Source organism: Choloepus didactylus, chromosome 8 (assembly GCF_015220235.1).
Source record: "Choloepus didactylus isolate mChoDid1 chromosome 8, mChoDid1.pri, whole genome shotgun sequence".
Classification (NCBI taxonomy): Eukaryota; Metazoa; Chordata; class Mammalia; order Pilosa; family Megalonychidae; genus Choloepus; species Choloepus didactylus.
This window is the reverse complement of record NC_051314.1, coordinates 49,398,117-49,413,417: the sequence shown is the minus strand read 5'-3', so window position 1 is coordinate 49,413,417 and position 15,301 is coordinate 49,398,117. Positions and strand designations below refer to the sequence as shown.

The 15,301-nt window shown below is 36.6% G+C and overlaps 1 protein-coding gene across 1 annotated transcript in view; it reads left to right on the top strand.

The window, feature by feature from the left end:
* ACSS3 (acyl-CoA synthetase short chain family member 3) overlaps positions 1 to 15,301 on the top strand; it is a 207,750-nt gene that overhangs the window by 80,713 nt on the left and 111,736 nt on the right. Inside the window, exons 6-7 of the mRNA XM_037848430.1 lie at positions 13,976 to 14,056; positions 14,137 to 14,232. Coding sequence (XP_037704358.1) covers positions 13,976 to 14,056; positions 14,137 to 14,232 — 177 coding nt within the window. The remainder of the gene's footprint in view (positions 1 to 13,975; positions 14,057 to 14,136; positions 14,233 to 15,301) is intronic.

Sequence of the window (15,301 nt, the reverse complement as noted above, 5' to 3'; positions counted from 1 at the left end):
ATTGTCTCAGGGCCAGAGGGGCAGAGGGGAGCCAAAAGGAGAAAGAAACCGTGCCCCTTGCAGCCATCTCCCCAGCGGGCTGGGGACACTTCTGCCTGGGGCCAGACCCACAACCCAGAGCCACGCAAGAAACCCAGTGTGATGGGTGGTGTTTCCCGCAGCACCGTGCACACGCCACAGTATTGGCTGTGGACAGTGGCCTTTAGTGCACCCACAGCTAATTGTCCCAGAGCTGGGAAGGCAGAGCTGTGTGAAAAGGGAGAAATTAACATGCCCCATTCAGCCATCTTTACAGCAAGCTGGGAACTTCCTTGCACAGCCCGGCAGCCCAGGGCTTCCCTGGAGGGCCGGCGTGCACTTGTGACATGGCACAACCTTCCCTCAGCAGAGGTCCTGAAGAGCACGGCTGGGAAGGGGGACCAACTCGGAAATCCCAGGAACCCTATGCCAATACCAAGGATTTGTGGGTCAGTGGCAGAGACAATCTGTGGCAAGACTAAAATGAAGGCTTAGACTCTTGCAACAGACTTAAATCTCTGGGAACACCTGGGAGGTTTGTTTATTACAGCTGCCCTGCCTCCCTAACCACTCAGACACACACCCCACATTTCAGGGCAGACAGCACCAACAATACACCCAAACTTAGTGCACCAATTGAACCCCACAAGAATTAGATCTCCACACACCACAAAGACAAATTTGGGGAGAACTGACTTGAGGGGAATAAGTGATTCGTGGATGCCATCTGCTGGTTAGTTAGAGAAAGTGTACGCCACCAAGCTGTAGAGCTGACAAATTAGAGATTGATATTTTTTATAACCTGAAAGAACCCTATCAAGTAAAGCAAATGCCAAGAGTCCAAAAACAACAGAAAATCTTAAAGCATATGATAAAAGCAGATGATATGGAGAACCCAAAACCAAACACCCAAATTAAAAGATCAGAGGAGACACAGTACTTGGAGCAATTAATCACAGAACTAAAGATAAACAATGAGAGCAGAGCACAGGATATAAAGAACATGAAGAATAGCATGGCAGATGATATAAAGGACATGAAGAAGACCCTAGAAGAGCATAAAGAAGAACTTGCAAGAGTAAATAAAAAAATAGACGATCTAATGGAAATAAAAGAAACTGTTGACCAAGTTAAAAAGATTCTGGATACTCATAGTACGAGACTAGAGGAAGCTGAACAATGACTCAGCGTCCTTGAAGACCACAGAATGGAAAATGAAAGAACAAAAGAAAGAATGGGGAAAAAAATTGAAAAAATTGAAATGGATCTCAGGGATATGATAGATAAAATAAAATGTCCAAATTTAACACTCATTGATGTCCCAGAATGGGAGGAGAAGGGTAAAGGTCTAAAAAGAGTATTCAAAGAAATTGTCGGGGAAAACTTCCCAAACCCCCTACACAAAATAAATACACAAAGCATAAATGCCCAGCTAACTCCAAATAGAAGAAATCCAAATAAACCCACTCCGAGACATATTCTGATCAGACTGTCAAATACTGAACAGAAGGAGCAAGTTCTGAAAGCAGCAAGAGAAAAGCAATTCACCACATACAAAGGAAACAACATAAGACTAAGTAATGACTACTCAGCGGCCACCATGGAGGCGAGAAGGCAGTGGCATGACATATTTAAAATTCTGAGAGAAAAAATTTCCGACCAAGAATACTTTATCCAGCAAAACTCTCCTTCAGATTTGAGGGAGAGCTTAAATTTTTCACAGACAAACAAATGCTGAGAGATTTTGCTAATAAAAGACCTGCCCTACTTCAGATACTAAAGGGAGCCCTACCGACAGAGAAACAAAGAAAGGAGAGAGATATATAGAGGAATTTAACAGACATACATGGAACATTACATCCCAGGTCACCGGGACACACATTCTTCTCTAGTGATCACGGATCTTTCTCCAGAATGGACCATATGCTGGGACATAAAACAAGCCTCAATAAATTAAAAAAAAAAAAAAAAATTGAAATTGTTCAAAGCACATTCTCTGACCACAATGGAATGCAAATAGAAGTCAATAACCATCAGAGACTTGGAGAATTAACTGGAAGTTAAAAGTGAGGGGGATTTGAAAACATTCCTGGATAATCAAAAGCTGAGGGACTTCATCACTGGTAGAACAGTCCTATAAGAAATGGTAAAGGGAGTTGAGCAGGCTGAAACAAAGGGACACTAAACAATTGACTGAAACTACATGAAGAAATAAAGATTTCCAGTAAAGATCACATGGTAAATATAAATACCAATACTACTGTATTTTTGTTGTGTAACTCCACTATTTATTTCCTACAAGATCTAAAATACATAAACTGTAATGATAAATCAGTGGTTTTGGACTCAATGTAAAATATGTAATTTTTGAGAAGAACTACATAAAGGTGGGGGAATGGTGGAGTATAGGAGCATAGTTTATGTGTCCTATTGAAGTTAAGTTGTTATCAAAGAAAAACAAGATTGTTATAGATTTAAGATGTTAAATTTAAGCCCCACAGTAAACACAAAGAAAGTATCAGAGAATATGACCATAGAGGGGAAAAGTAGAGTATGGGTTATGAGAAGTGGGGGAAGGGGCAATGGGGAGTTAAGAAATGAGTGTAGGGTTTCTGTTTGGGGTGAAGGGAAATTTCTAGTAATGAATGGTAGGAAGGTGATAGCACTGCAACATTCTAAATATGACTAATCTCACTAATGGAATGCTAGGGAGGGGTTAGAATGGGAAGATTTAGGCTGTATATGTGTTTCCACAATTGAAAAAAAAAAAGATAGTCTAAATAGAAGACAATTAAATGCCAAGGATGATCCTGGATGGGATCTGAGGATGGAGGAGAGAAGGCTCAAAGGGATACAGTTGGAACACAAGAGAAAAAGAAAAAGGAAATATAGAATGTAAGCTTTGTATCAATGTTGAATTTCTTGACTTTCTTAGCTGCACTTAATGGGATTGCATAAGGAATGTTCTTATTCATGGGAAATGTATATGTGAATTATATTGTTTGTTCAAGGATGTGTGCAGCTTGCTCTCATATGTTCAGAAGACAGAGCAATAGATGATGGATGATAGGGAGGGAGGGACAGAAAGAAATGGTGATGTGACAGGATGTTAAAGTTGTGGATTCGGGTATCGGGGGAGGAGTCGGGGTATGCTGGAGTTCTGTGTATGGGGTTTGTATTGTTTTTGCAACTGTTCCTGTAAATTTGAATTTTTTTCAAAATAAAATTTAAAAAAAGTCTTACAGTGTTGTCTTCCTTATGTGTCTTTTTTTATTAACTTTATTTATCAAAAAATAAATAAAAATTCCAGATAAAATAAAACAAAGGAACAGCAAAAAACAATCCTGAAATAACTACATTGCTTCCAATATGCTTCTACCATACCACAGAAAAATTAACAAATCATAGGCATTCCTGAACATTCCCATATCATTAAGATTATCCTCAATATCTTATCTGTTCTTATTAGATAAAATAATCTGATAGGCTTATCCTTATGCATCTTTATTTGGGAGGTCAGCATTCATTGACTTAGAATTTTGGTAGAGGAAGGGACTTTCAGAATCATGAGCATCCTTGTGGACAGTGGAATACTTATTATTATTACATCTCTGTAGCATCAGAATTCCAACAACTTAACCTAATATTACTCTTAAAAAATAATGGTTCTATTCAATTAGATTTTAAAGGGTTAAATTAAGACACTCCATATAAAACTCACTTGCTTGTAAAGAGGAAAACATTTGGTGGGGGAGTATATTCTCCCTGGGAACAGATAACAGATTTTATTATACTTTGGTCTACCATTGTGCTTTGTATATAGTTGGTGCTAAATAAATTTTTATTGGATGCATAAACAAATAAATACATAGGCCTGAAGGTAATTGTATCATTGCAGAATTAAAGTCTATGATATTATTTTCTTTTTCCTCTCTGGGCATTTGAAAAATAAATATTCCTCCAGTTTGAAGACATTAAGATTTGTTTGTAGGAGCAGTGCAAATGATCTGCTAGGTAGAATTCTCACCCTCCACTTTTGGCAAGTCTGTTTCATACACTGGCCACATGGAGTACCATTGAATGTCTGACTATAAAATATCTAAAAGAGGACTCAGCAAAGTTATAATCTAATATAAAAGTATCAGCCTGAGAGAAAACTCCTGATCCCGAAATCATAGAATAACCTAACCAAATAGAAAATTCCAACCAAAACCCACTTTAGCTCCTAAAAGTCTGAAGAAATCTTATAAAAAGATTTGTGCCATCCAATAACATTAAATGGCTCTGAAATTCACTGTGGCATAGATAGGGATCTATATGTTGGCCACTCAAAGATGATTCTGCACAAGAATAGGAGAAATATTTTTGTTGAAGCAATATATAGAGAATTAAATCTGAAAAGTGGCGGTTCCAAATAAGGAAGGGTCATGGCTACTCCAGATTTTCCCTCAGTCAAGAAGGACTTTTCTGGATTCCTTTCAGTGCCCAAACTCTAGATCCTTTGATGTTTCTATTATCCTAATTTTCCTCCTTTTGTATCATCCTGAAAGTAATTTATTTAAAATGATTGTGGATTAAACAGATTGAATAATTGTTTGGAGACTACTCACATTGAATTCAGTTCAATTCAATATATAGGTACTGACGGTTTGCTCTTTGCCAACAGAGATATAAATATGTGTAAAATCACAGTCTTTCCAGTCTAGTGGGGTTGATATGTACATGAAACATGGGTAATGCAAGGTGGGCTGTTATCTCTGCTGACAGAGAATAACTTAGTTTTCTCTCCTTCGAGGGAAAAATGAGATTGAATTGAACTTAAGGGATTAAATTCAACTAATTAAAAAATTTATCACCTTCTGGCTCTCTTCTGGAAGTTTACATTCTATTGATGAAAACAGGCAATAAAGAGATGCATACCCTGTGATAAGCATTATGAAGAAAAATAAAGCAGAGTAAAAGGACAGAATGACAGGAGTGGGAGTGCTGTTGTATCGGGAGATGGTCAGGGAAAGCTCTTGATAGGGTGACATTGAAGGATAAATAGAAATTCTTCGTAAGGAGACATCATGGGGAGGAAGCATTCTGGTGGGAGCATAATCAAAGGCAAAGTATGAAAGGAAAATTCCAGGATGGCAAGTGCATATGGTACAAGTGAAGAAGAGAAAAGCCAGATATATAGTTGGAGGCCAAACTGTAGATGACTTTGAAATTTAGCCAAGAAATTTTAGTTATAGTCTGTGTGTAAAGAATAGAAAGCACAAATGCTTTGTAAGCATTAGTTTTAGTTTCCTAGCTGCTAAAAAACAATACTATGCAGTGGGTTGGCTTAAACAACAGGAATTTATTGGCTCGATGGTTTTGAGGCTAGAAGCCCACACTAGAGGCATCAACCAGGCAATGCTTCCTTGCTGAAGACTGTGGTGTTCTGGGGTTGGCTGCAGGTGATCCCTGGGGTTTCCCACCTTTTTTGTCACATGGCCATGTCCTCTCCTTTCTCTTCTGGTTTCTAGCTTCTTGTGGCTTCTCTCTCCATCTGACTTTCACTCTGCTTATAAAGGATTCCAGTAACCCAGATTAAAGTCTAACCTTATTTAGTTCAGTCACACCTTAACTGATGTAACATCTTGAAGAGATCTTGTTTACAATAGGTCCACAGCCACCAGAGTGAGGATACAAAGCCAAGAACCTGTCCAAACTGGGGTACACACTTCAATCTACATCACCTTTGCAACATTTTGTTGGTAAGATAGACGTGTATGCACAACAGAGGCAAGGAGACTGGTTTTCTGTTGGTTTAGTTAGTTCAGGAGTTTACTTGGGACAGGATTCTATTTTTTTTTAAATACAGTTTTATTGAGATATATTCACATACCCTACAGTCATCAACAGTGTGCAATCAGTTATTCACAGTGCCATCATATAGTTGTGCATTCATCACCAGGATAATTTTTGAAGATTTTCCTGACTGCAAAAAATAAAAATAAAAATAAAAAAGAACACCTAAAACATTCCATCCCCCCATCCCACCCTATTTTTCATTTAGTTTTTGTCCCCATTTTTCTACTCATCTGTCCATACACTGGATAAAGGGAATGTGAGCCATGAGGTTTTCATGATCACACAGTAGGACAGGGCTCTTAATAGAGAGGAGTTAGATTTGGTTCAAGGTTGGAGGAGTGAGGCAGAAGAGGACTCCAAGACTTTGAACCTGAGAACAGAAAAAGGTGGTTTTGAATATTTACTGAGATAGAAACACAAGGAGTGTGGGTTGGGGCTGCAGAAACTTGCAGTTTTTGAACAGGTTGAATAGAATGTGTCTTTGGGACATTAACCTGAATATGCCCTACTAGCAGTTTGGGTTATTGCTAGTGTTTGAATCATGAGTGAATGGGTTTGCAAAGTAGAGCATGCAGAATGAGGAAATAAGCTAGTCTTCTCTCAAGAGCCTTCAGAAATACTTCCTTGTCCCCTCTACTGGATTTGAGAAGCTTCATCCTTTGCATAACAATTATAAATTGCCAACAAACCCTATGTCACTTATTCTACTTTGTACATATTACTATTATTTAATTATCTTCATAATACTACATTTCGTTCTCTGTGTCCTCTATGACACTATGTAGGTCCTTAGAGTATTTACTGAATGATCTTTTACTTTTCCAGTTAATCAATTCCTCAGACTCTTCTTTATTCATGAAATTCTCACTTGTTTTTTAGCAGGTGTCCTAATTTGCCAGGGCTGCTATAACAAAATACCAGACTGGTTGAGAAACAACAGGAATTTTTTTGTCCCATAGTTTTGGAGGATAGAAGTCGAAAATTAAGGTATCAACAGGCCATACTTTCTCTGAAGTTGGTCATGTTCTGTTGGTGGCTCATTCTCTGCCTCCATCACATGGCAACTCTCTCCTTTGTCTCCTCCTCTGGCTTCTTCTCCTCTTGCTCAGCTTCTGGATCTCTGTCTAGATTTTCCTCTCCTTGTACGGACCCCAGTCATATTGGATTAAGGCCCATCCTGACTCCATTTGATCTCGTCTTAATAGGATCTTCAAACATCCCCTTTACAAATGAGTTCACACCCACAAGACTGGTATTTAGGACTGGAAAGATGAGCATGCATGAATTATATGAATCATTTTGAATCAAATTCCAAGTCATTACATATTTTGTTTTCTTTGCCTTTGATCTTCATAAGGAAAAATAATGTGAGCTTATAAAAATACTGTGCTTAAAAATACTCATTCCTTGTAGGCACATATGACACATATAAGGCAGTCTGTTCTCTGGATAGAATTTGTGATCCATTTAGAGCATATTTGCATCTCTGCATCTGCTAACCCTGGAGTTGTCAGATTGCAGTATAGCAGATTAATCTGTTAGCTGCTGCAAATATTCCATCAACCATACCTGGGATGGTTTACATACATTTTTGTTTTTTTGTGGGCTTCTACATCATTTGGTTTGGGTGCCTCCATTCAGGATAAATCAAAGCACTGCAAACAGAAAACATACTCTCTCTGGCTGGGTATCCTTTTGGAAGTGGAAGATTTATTGATAGTTGTAGTATCTTCTCTCAGCTTAATATCATGGAGAGGCAGTGATAACTAAGGAAAAAAAAAGAATGAAGTGCTCAAAGAGAACATGGGAAAAGTGGTCAAAAGAAAATGGATTGAAAGGAAAGCATGAGAGGACGTAAATTAAATAACTTTTATTCCTATTTGTTAGGTGATTTATTCATGTTCTGTATTCTAGGGAAAAAATGAAAGACAGGAAAAGTAGTTAACTTTAACTTTTTAAAAATCTGTGGTCCAATTCTTGCAGTTAAAATGCTGAACTTGCTTCACCTTTGCCCCTTGTCTCATAGTTGTTCAGATCAATAAAAATTATACAGCTGTTAAACTATCCTCTGTACAGGCAGTTTCAGAGTCATCTGAAAGCCTGTAGCAAGAGATTTCATGTTTGATGAAATAGCCCAAGTGGAAACATTCTATTTATTCCAATATGGTTCACTAAGGTCTACAAGTTTATATTCTTAAAAATGAAATATATTGATCATGCATGCATTTATTCACTCGCTTGCACATTTAAGCCGTCAACAAATGTATTAAACGCCTATACTATGCCAGACACTGTGCTGAAGATACGAGGCATCGTCCTCCCAGCACTGATGTGGTGGAAGAGGCACAGTAGTAGGTCAGTGAGGTCAGCGCTCTGCAGAGGTTCACAGGCCCTGGGGCTAAGCCGAGCAGAGGAGGGACGTTTAACACAAACTGTGGAATCAGAGACTTCCCAGAAGAGGTGGCACTTCCTCAGTGTCTTTAAGTACTTTGCAAGGAAGTAAGAGCTAACCAGGTTCAGAAAAAGAGTGGGAGCTAATTCTAGAAAGAGGGGATATCTTCTGTAAAGCCCCTCCTAAGAGCAAGCCTAATGTTGATATGTTGGAATTTTTAAGAAATCAGAACATGCCTTTTATTTCTTAACTGACTCCAACCAACATTTGGTGATGGATTTTCTTTCCTCAAATACAATATTTATTTTCCCCTTTCACTTGTTTGGCTTTTACTCAGTTCATCAGATTAGCTCAGGCTGGTGTGTATGTAGGTGTGTGTGCATGCAATACACATAAACATATGTATTTTTCAACTCACACACATTTAAATATGTATATGCAAATAAATGTATTATATGTAAACAATGTATATTTGCCCTTTATAAGCCTTTACTTTGTAGTAAGATGCTAGAAGGGCTCAACTCCACCAGTCTGAAGTTTTTCGTGTATTCCAGACTTCACTTGCCCAAGTATTTTGAGATTTGCCCTTCAGACTTTTATAGATCAATTTCAAAAGACACTTTTAGGATGAAGAATCACGAGTTTTTAATCTTAACCACTCACTCCAATCTCCCTCCCTTTTCCCCTACAATTTCCCATTGGTCAATTGTATCTGTCTTAGGTTGTGGCAACTAAACTGTATACCACACCTGATACAAATGTGTTTCCTGCTTTATTTTAATGTGTTTCCTGCTTTATTTATTGCAAAATAAAGCAATTTTGTGGCTTTCCTTGTCTTCAGAAGCAGCTCATGAAGCTGGAAATCATGAAGAGCCATCTGTGATGACTCTGTGGTCCCATTCCTGGGTGACTAATAATCAGTCTTTAATATTATTTGTATTCTACATGGAGAATATGAAACTATCCATTTTGTTTTCTATATAATATCAAATACTTGGAAATTTGTAAACACCATTTGAATATTTTGGAGGCATGACCAAATTGCAGATCTAAAATCTAGCTTAATGGAGGGGAAGGTAATTCCTGATTAAAATTTTTATACTTGTCCTTTTAAAAAAATAAAAGTAAGTGGGTACCAAGACCAATGAAAAACAGAGGGAGAAATAAATCCAAATAAACCCACTCCAAGACATATTCTGATCAGACTGTCAAATACTGAAGAGAAGGAGCAAGTTCTGAAAGCAGCAAGAGAAAAGCAATTCACCACATACAAAGGAAACAACGTAAGATTAAGTAGTGACTACTCAGCAGCAACCATGGAGGCAAGAAGGCAGTGGCATGACATATTTAAAACTCTGAGAGAGAAAATTTCCAACCAAGAATAATTTATCCAGCAAAACTCTCCTTCAAATTTGAGGGAGAGCTTAAATTTTTCACAGACAGACAAATGCTGAGAGACTTTGCCAATGAAAGACCTGCCCTACTTCAGATTCTGAGGGGAACCCTGCTGGAGGAGAGACAGGGAAAGGAGAAAGAGATATAGAGAATTTTAACAGACATACCTTACATCCCAAATCACCAGGACACTCACTTTTCTCTAGTGATCACAGATGTTTCTCGAGAAGGGACCATAAGCTGGGACATAAAACAAGCCTCAAGAAATTAAAAAAAAAAAAAAAAAAAACATTGAATATACTCAAAGCACATTCTCCAACCACAATGGAATACAAATAGAAGTCAATAATTTTTGAACTGTAATTCCACTAGTCACTTCCTACATGATATAAAATACACAGACTCTAAGGACAAATCAGTGGTTTTGAACTCAATGTAAAATATGTAACTTTAGACAACTATATAAAGGTGGGGGAATGAAGGAGTATAGGAACATAGTTTATGTGTCCTATTGAAGTGAAGGTGGTATCAAAGAAAAACAAGATTGATATGGATTTAAGAGATTAATTTTAAGCCCCACAGGAAACACAAAGAAATTATCAGAGAATATAACCATAGAGATGAAAAGTAGAGTTTGGGTTAAGAGAAATGGGGGAAAGGGCAATGGGGAGTTAAGAAATGAGTGTAGGGTTGCTGTTTGAGGTGAAGGGAAATTTCTAGTAATGGATGGTGGGAAAGAGCATTACAACATTCTAAACGTGATTAATCCCACTAATGAAAGGCTAGGGAGGGAGTGGAATGGGAAGATTTAGGCTGTATATATGTTTCCACAACTGGAAAAAAACAAAAAAAGTCAGTCTAACTAGATGACAATTGAATACTAAGGATGAACTTGGATGGAACAGGAGGATAGAGGACAGGTGGCTCAAAGAGACACAGTTGAGACATAAGGAAAAGGAAATATAGAATGTAAGCTTTTTATCATTGTTGAATCTATTGTACTTCTTAGCTGCGCTTAATGGGATTGCATGAAAAAATGTTCTTGTTCATGGGAAGTGTATACGTGAATTATAGTGAATGCTCAAGGATGTGTGCAGCTAACTCTCATATGTTTAGACAACAGAGCAATAGATGATGGATGATAGGGAGGGAGGGAGGGAAAGAAATAGCGATGTGACAGCAAGTTAAAGTTGGTGGATTGAGCTACCAGGAGAGGGGGGTCAGGGTATGATGGAATTCTGTGTATGGGGCTAGTATTGTTTTTGCAACTGTTCATATAACTTTGAATTTATTTCAAAATTAAAAAAAAAAAAACAGAGGGAGAGATTATAGCTTTTCTCTCTTCTTAAGCTCCATTTCAATTTGTTTCTAATGAGACTCTTTTATGGTAAATGCTAATTATTTTGATGTTTCTGCCTTTTGGGTGATAGTCCAGTGGAAAAAAAAAACAAACTAATAATTACTAGAACTAAGGAAATAATATTGTTAATTAAATATTAAATTTTAGCCTTTAAAATTTTAAATGCTTTTCATGCATGGTCTCATTTTAAGTCTCACCTTTTTGGATCAAATGGTTTAATTATACATTATTTTAAAGACAAACCAATATTGGTAAATACTGTTTGAAGAAGTGTTCATTTTGAGAGTTAAACAGAAATTTTATAACTTATTCTTTAAATTTATCTTCTAGGTTTTACAAATGAATTACTATTGAGTTCTGTAATCCTCCCCTTTTATTCCTTTTCATCCTCATTTCTAGTCAATGCATCATATCCTCTGTAGAATATAATCTAAAAATTTCCTGTTATATTTAGAATTGCTGATTAAAAAATGAGCTCCAAATGCATAAACAACTAGTTTAGAATTTTAGAGAAAATTCTAAAACATATTATTATAATTAGTTATTACTGTTTACCAAACCATATGAACTGTATATATGAACAGTATATTGTCTTTGGGAAAATATCGTACTTTTTCTCCTCTGCAAATGAATAGAAGTTTTTAGGAAAGAGTGTTTACAACTTGGTTACTATCAAATTTATGAAGTTATTGAACTATAGGAAATGACCGTCTCATAAGACAAACTAAGTAGCAATGTACTTGGAAGATTAGACAGAACACACTGGAAGGCTGGCTGCTCAGTTTATATGAAAAAGTGCATGTGTGACGCCTACAGACAGGAGTCTTAGAATTTCTAATATTCCCAAGGTGATCAAGAGAGCCAGCCGCATGCTAACCATGTCATACAACCTATAAAGTAGCTATCAAATGCCAACAAAGCTGCATGTGGTATTTGCCAAGAGACCAGGTGCTGTTGCTGGTGGATAAAGTATGTTTCACAGCTTGATACCTATGTTTTATTAGTGAAAACTGAAGAGAGCAGCAATTTCAGTAGCTAATGGAAAGTCAATCTCTTTTTCATTCCCCTGATATGTCTATGTGTGTTAAAGCTGAAGAACTATGCCAAAAATTATACCTAACAGCATGTTTATTAATTAGGGCTGTGTTTCCCCTTTTATGGGAAATAATTATTTTTGCTTAAACAAGTCATTGCAGTCATAATTGCTTAACTAAAAGATGCTTCAAAACACAGGTGAATTGGATATAACTTAAATTTCTTAGCAGGATTCCAACTGCTCATTCTCCATATTTACATGGCTATGTTTTGTTGAGCCAATAATAATTTTATAGTGAAAGAATAAATAAAATTAGCTGTTAAATTTACTATCAGTTCTTATTTGTGGTGACTCTCATGCCCAATTTTCCAAATAATATTCTTGTATTCAAGTTGAATATGTTCACAGTGTGGAGGACAGCTCTTGAAATTGATTCATGAAAGTCATAGTATTATGATGTAACAGTCCCTAGCTTTCCCTAAAATACAATAAAGCAAATATGTCAGCCTCAGATCTGATCCATGGAATTGATTCCTCAGAGTGCCAGGAATTCATTATTTAAAAATTGCTCAGTTCTCCCTCGATCATGGGACATGCCCTTATGAAGCTCGTTACTGCAAAGGAGAGGCTAAACTTGCATATAATTGTGCCTAACAGTCTCCCCCTGAGTACCTCTTTGTTGCTCAGATGTGGCCCTCTCTCTCTCTGTAACTGAGCCACCTCAACAGGTGAACTCGCTGCCCTCCCCACTACGTGGGACCTGACTCCCAGGGTTGTAAATCTCCCTGGCAATGCAGAATATGACTCCCAGGGATGAATCTGGACTTGGCATCATGGGACTGAGAGTATCTTCTTGACCAAAAGGGGGATGCAAAATGAGACGAAACAGTTTCAGTGGCTGAGAGATTTCAAATGGAGTCGAGAGGTCACTCTGGTGGACATTCTTATGCACTGTATAGATAACACCTCTTAGGTTTTAATGTATTGGAATAGCTAGAAGTAAATACCTGAAACTACCAAACTCCAACCCAGCAGTCTGGTCTCCTGAAGACAATTATATAATAATGTAGATTACAAGGGATGACAGTGTGATTGTGAAGACCTTATGGATCACACCCCCTTTATCTAGTGTATGGATGAGTAGAAAAATGGAGATAAAAACTAAAGGACAAATGGGGTGGGATGAGGGGGATGATTTGGGTGTTCTTTTTTCACTTTTATTTTTTATTCTTGTTCTGGTTCTTTCTGATGTAAGGAAAACGTTCAGAGATAGATTGTGGTGATGAACGCATAACTATGTTATCATACTGTGGACAGTTGATTGTATACCATGGATGATTGTATAGTGTGTGAATGTATCTCAATAAAACTGAATTTAATAAAAAAAAAAATTGCTCAGTTCTAAAACTGTGCCAGCGTGATCCCCAGTGTAGCATTGTAATGAGGCTCCAGTTAAAATAAGACTTTGTTTCTTCTAAGCAGCCTATTATTTAATAATCTTAAGGAATACACATCCTTATGTTAGTCTGTATTTTAGGTGCACTGTTGCATTTTAACTTTCTGTGCACTTAATTTGATAGTTGCCATTTTTGTTCTGGAAAAAGTTTGAAAATGTAATGTTGATAATGTATTTCACCATTGGAAAAAAGTTTTATTGCATGTGATCTTGTGAAATAGTAAGTTTTCTTTAGAAGGTCAAGAATGTTCTGTGAGAATGACTTTTAAAATTGACAACAAAGTGGATAACTTTTTCTGTGTTTATTTTTGGGTGAACCAAAGAAAAAATGCTTCAAATACAACTATATGAATGTCAGAGTAATTTGCAGCTTGTAGAAGTATAAAATGCCTTAAACCAGGAATGTTTTATGGATAATATGAAGATAGAAAATCTTTCCACACAATTTTATTGATTTTAATTTTATTTCCCCTTTAGGGTGTGGTTAGGCCCACTGGAGGATACGCTGTAATGCTAAACTGGACAATGTCTTCTATATACGGACTTAAACCTGGAGAGGTAATCATGATTTTAAGTTCACATTACATGACATTTCTCTGATGAAGAAATGTGCATTTTATTGTCTTCTTATTTTTTAGGTGTGGTGGGCAGCTTCTGATTTAGGCTGGGTTGTTGGACATTCCTACATCTGTTATGGACCACTTCTGCATGGGAACACAACAGTTTTATATGAGGTAACAAATTAAAACTAATAACACATATAGACATCATTTATTTTACTGGACATATTTGAGAAATAGTCATGCATGTAAACAAAAAATTTAGTGAGTATAGGGCATATTTTTATAACTTATTTCAGTTAAAAATATGATTTCAAAAGAAAAAAAGAATATGTAAGAAATAATAGCCAGTTATTCAAATTATGTTAAAGAACAAAGTATGGGTCTTTGGTCAAGGTGTTGGAGAACATAAAGGGTATATCTGGATAACTGCTGGTGAAAATGATATTCTGGAGAAAATAGACTACCAAGTTTGATGTCTATCTATAATAGATTTCTAGAAAATATTCTCAAACCGATACTAATTTTAGAGTTTTAGGGGAAAAAAAGTGCTTATAAAAGTAACATAGAGTCACCTTTTTGGGTTTGTATTAGATTAGTGGATTTCCAAAGGTATGGTATGTCAATTTTAGCTGGATATTTTACATGGTTTCTGATGATAACTTTGCATGTAAGAAGAGTATATAGACTGACCAGAGTCATAGCTGAATTAAAAGCAGCTTTAAAATGCTCATGCATGGATTAATGTCACCCAGGAATAAGGTTTTGAGTGTGTGTGATAAAAATTGTGGTCATAAGCCTATTCTATTTGATTTTATCAATGATGTGTATGAAGACTTAGAAAACACATGTATCAGATTTATAGGAGAGCAGAATCTCAGAGGGACAGTGAATATGGTAGATTGCTAAATCAGTGTTCAAAATGGTCTTGGGCTTTTGGGACAAAAGTCATAAGATGGATAAATATGGATATATTTTCAGTCTGATATTAGATTAAAATGTAACTGCAGAAATGACATAGGAGAATCTTGGTTTGGCTGCAGTTTATATGGCTAAATGCCTAGGTATTACCATTGTTCATAGTTCAAATATAAACTGTCCATAGTATTGCTTTAAAGGAAAAAATAGTCCACAACATACGCAATGATTTCATCTTATTCTACATTTGGGATTTTGTGTTCAATTTAAGAGAAAGGAAAAATCATTTACTTATAAGAAAATACCCAGATGAGGGAGGCTAGGA